Here is a 3,881-nt window from a genome sequence, read left to right as displayed (position 1 = left end):
AAAAAAAACAGTGAAAAAGAAACTGAAAATTATCAAGAACCGAAGCGTAAAAGGAAGGCAGGCAACAAGAAGTCAATTAAGAACCAAGGTAAGCCTGAGAAGAAGCCAGAGGATTGGTTCAAAAAAAAATCAATATTTTTCAACTTGCCATATTGGGAACTTAACAAGTTAAGGCACAATCTCGATGTAATGCACATAGAAAAGAATGTGTTTGATAATTTAATTGGAACGTTGTTGAATATTGATTCTAAAACAAAGGATGGCCTAAATGCACGGCTTGACTTGGCAGAAATTGGTGAAAATGGAATTCGACATGATCTTCATCCTGTTGAAGATAATAATGGAAAAACAGTATTGCCTGATGCACCATTTACTATGTCTAGAAAACAGCAAGAAGTACTTTGTTCAGTGATGCATAATATTAGGACTTCCGATGGATATGCATCAAATTTTTCTAGGCATGTCAACATGAAAGATTGTACAATCTCAGGTCTCAAAAGCCATGATTGTCATGTTATTCTGGAAGATATTCTTCCTCTAGCACTTCGATCCTGTTACCCGCACAAAGAGGTCATGACAGTAGTTATCGGGCTGTCTAATTTCTTCAAGAAGCTATGCTCGAAAGTGTTAGATGTCTCTGAGCTTGAAAAACTTCAAGAGAGTATTGTGATGACACTTTGCAATATGGAGAGAATTTTTCTTCCATCATTCTTTACTATCATGGCGCATTTAATGGTGCACTTGGTTGAAGAAGTTAAACTTGGTGGTCCAGTGCACTATCGATGGATGTACCCTCTGGAGAGGTATGGCGCTTAACATTGATTTTATTCAATCTTCAATAGTGTTGAGAAGTAACATCCTGCTTAATTAAATTTAGATCATTTGTCCGGCTGAAAGCACTTGTGCGCAATAGAGCATTTCCTGAAGGTTCAATTGCTGAAGGGTATCTTGCCCAAGAATGCTTGACCTTTTGTTCAAGATTTCTAGAAGGAACTACACGTTTTACAAGACCATCAAGAAACCCTGCTCCGTCAGAAAAGATAAAAGATTTGTACATGTTCAATAGTGCTGGTGAACCAATTGGAAAGGCTATCCCGGTTGGGCAGTTTAATAGCCGTCTTCTAATTCAAGCACATCGATATGTCTTACGACATTGTGATGAACTTGCAGATTTCCGCAAGTATGTATAATATCTTTAATCTTTTTGTTTAGAGTTTGCCGAAAAGTTCTAATATATATAATCTAATTGTTACAGAGAATTTGTGGCCGAAGAGAATAGCAAAGGATGTGAGTCAGCTAAATTGACAGAAGCTGATAGCACTAAGTTAATTAATGGACACTTTGCTGACTGGTTGGAACAAAAGGTACATTTTACCATATTCATGTACTGTGAATTATATAGGCACCTGAATTTAACTAATTGCACATCCAGGTTTTACAAAGTGATGGGCCAAATATAACAGAAAAGGTAAGAGCTTTGGCTGCAAAGCCAAAGAGATATGGGGTGCGCTACAGTGGCTATGTCATCAACGGCTTCAGGTTTCACACGATGAGTCATGACTCAGGGCATGTCACACAAAATAGTGGTGTAGTGAACATTGCAGAAAATGGTGTTCGATATTATGGCAGATTAACTGACATATTTGAATTGTCCTATAATGATTACAAGGTGGTGTTCTTTAATTGTGATTGGTATGATGTCTACCACAAAGTTGGCATTCAAACCGATGAGTTTGGGTTCATTCTTGTGAACAAGTCTCGGAAAATACACACAGGAGATCAGTTAGAGGATGATCCTTTTGTATTTTCTTCCCAGGTGCAGCAGGTTTTCTATGTTCAAGATCCAAAAGCTGAACTATGGAATGTAGTAGTGGAAGTCAGGTCTCGTGACCTTTTTGACATGGGTGATGAAGAATCATCAGATGAAACAGATTAGAGCATTGTGCTTTTGGTTGTTTGGAGGCGGCCCACAGGAAATTCAGCATTCAGAAGCCTGAAGTACTGGTGGAAGCTCTTTGATGCTGTGGTTCTTTGCATGCAGCTGCAATTTTAGTTATGGTTTTAGTAGTAGTTTAGGAGCACCATGTCAGAATGCTTTATTATAGTTTATGGTTGTTGTCTTTTTTTGGTACTAATTCAGGGCACAACCCAAGTATACTTGGGTTTTAATTGTGCAAGACACTAGACATGGATACATTATTTTTTATGCTTTGCATGTGGTTTCTGAAGATGGTATGATAGCTGCATTTATGTCTCACTTCAAATCAGTCCCAGATGCTCGAGTCTTGAGGCATGATTGTTTGTGATGTTGGTAGCTGAACTTATCTTGTATTCTTGAGTATGGTTCATGCTGCCATGGTCCTTGTCTTGCTGGTAAATATGGCTTAGTCCATGTATAGCATGCCTACAATGTCTTATGTGTTCAGCGTTAAGTTTTCTTCTGTTCATTTTTGTGGTGTTTGCACCATTGTCCATATTGCTTCTTGGCTGTTGTTCATAGCATCACGACTTAACGTATCGGCAAAAGGAAAATCAATGGTGATCGGCATGCACATAACCAAAGATATGTTCTTTGTTGATGATCCAGCTGCCAAAAAATGAACCAAAAAAAGTGTCCAGAATTTGATGAGATTTTGACACAAGAATAACCATATGATTACTAGTATTCTGTGAAATTTTCATCAAATTTGGAGTCCGTGTGCGTTGAGGGCGACGAGGCGATCAAAGACACCTTCTTGATTCCCATTTCAGCTAGCTCTACGAGTCGCCTTGCTCCACCTCCTTGGCAATATGGTCGAAACCCTCCTCCCATTACACACAACCTTCAAGGCGGAACCCTAAATCGCCCAGAACCTTCTGGAGCGAGTGATTTGGATGCAATTCGCCATCCAGCAGGGTACCCCATCGGTCCTCAGACTAGTCCAGTTATTCGTTTTCCCACAAAACGGTCACAAACCAGGCGGCGACCAAGAAGCCTACTCCAGCCGTTGTGCCGCATTGAAGCCGACTTCCCATGGATTCTCGTCCCTTCGCCTGGTCTGGCCGTGCCTATTTAAGTGCGGTTCAGCACCGTTCACACCGCACTGCATAACAGATGTTGAGTACGTCCGCCAGATGGAGCTCGTGATAGAGGAGTCGCTATGGGGTCATGATCCGACGTGACCTTTGCCACCACCAACACATGTGAAGGAGGAGCGCCCTCGCCACCGCGCTATCGAGCGCGTGAACCAAGAGCCGGCATCACCGCCTCTCTATCACGTGAAGGCGGAGCTGGAGTCATGCACGCAACTACGGTGTCCAAATCGAACGACGTGTGAAGGGCGAGTTGTTGTCGCCGCCATAGAATGCTACATTCGATCCACAAAGCCGCTACGACCTCATCAGCCAGACGACATCGCCACTACACCACGATTGGTGCGACAAGGTTGTCAAGGAGGTGTTGTATGTGGTAGCAAAGTTCTGCAGTCGCCTCCTCCACTACATCGATCGTCGTGGCGACCACGACTCGTTGTCGCTGCGGGCCATTCTGTCAGCCGAGGAGAGAGCGGCCAGAGCAGCGGGAGCGGCACAACGTGGCGCGTCGCTCCGCGTTCGCCAAGTCCGGTGAGGCACCACCTTAGTTCTGCGTGGAGCCCGGCCTCGCGAAGGCCTCGGTCCATGACCTTCACTCACCATTATGGAGGCGAAAGCGGAGCGGCTCCTCTGTGAGCACCAGATGGCGGTCGGACATGACTGGCCCTCCCCTGCCCTTGCATCTCTCGAAGGGCTACTCCAACGACGACGATGACATGCATGGCGACGGAGGTGCGACAGGTAGGGCGGCCACATGTATGCACAAGAATCGCATTGCACAATACGATACAATGGAATTCTATTTTTTA

General features: G+C 43.8%; 1 protein-coding gene across 1 annotated transcript; it reads left to right on the top strand.

Annotated features, from left to right (window-relative positions):
- Positions 1-720: 720 nt before the first annotated feature.
- On the top strand, positions 721-2,187 carry LOC123078635 (uncharacterized). The gene is made up of 4 exons (XM_044501216.1): positions 721-803; positions 878-1,180; positions 1,256-1,364; positions 1,433-2,187. The coding sequence occupies exons 1-4, from the start codon at positions 721-723 to the stop codon at positions 1,934-1,936; spliced, it is 999 nt and encodes a 332-aa protein (XP_044357151.1). The 3' UTR covers positions 1,937-2,187.
- Positions 2,188-3,881: the final 1,694 nt, after the last annotated feature.

Source organism: Triticum aestivum, chromosome 1B (assembly GCF_018294505.1).
Source record: "Triticum aestivum cultivar Chinese Spring chromosome 1B, IWGSC CS RefSeq v2.1, whole genome shotgun sequence".
NCBI classification, from domain to species: domain Eukaryota; kingdom Viridiplantae; phylum Streptophyta; class Magnoliopsida; order Poales; family Poaceae; genus Triticum; species Triticum aestivum.
This window is presented reverse-complemented; position numbering and strand designations above follow the sequence as displayed.

Bases quoted from the DNA above. Each gene is read 5' to 3' on its own strand.
- LOC123078635 (XM_044501216.1), top strand. From the start codon at position 721: ATGGCGCATTTAATGGTGCACTTGGTTGAAGAAGTTAAACTTGGTGGT. The intron at 804-877 runs GTATGGCGCTTA...AATTAAATTTAG, and splicing joins TGGATGTACCCTCTGGAGAG to ATCATTTGTCCGGCTGAAAG. The intron at 1,181-1,255 runs GTATGTATAATA...TAATTGTTACAG, and splicing joins GAACTTGCAGATTTCCGCAA to AGAATTTGTGGCCGAAGAGA.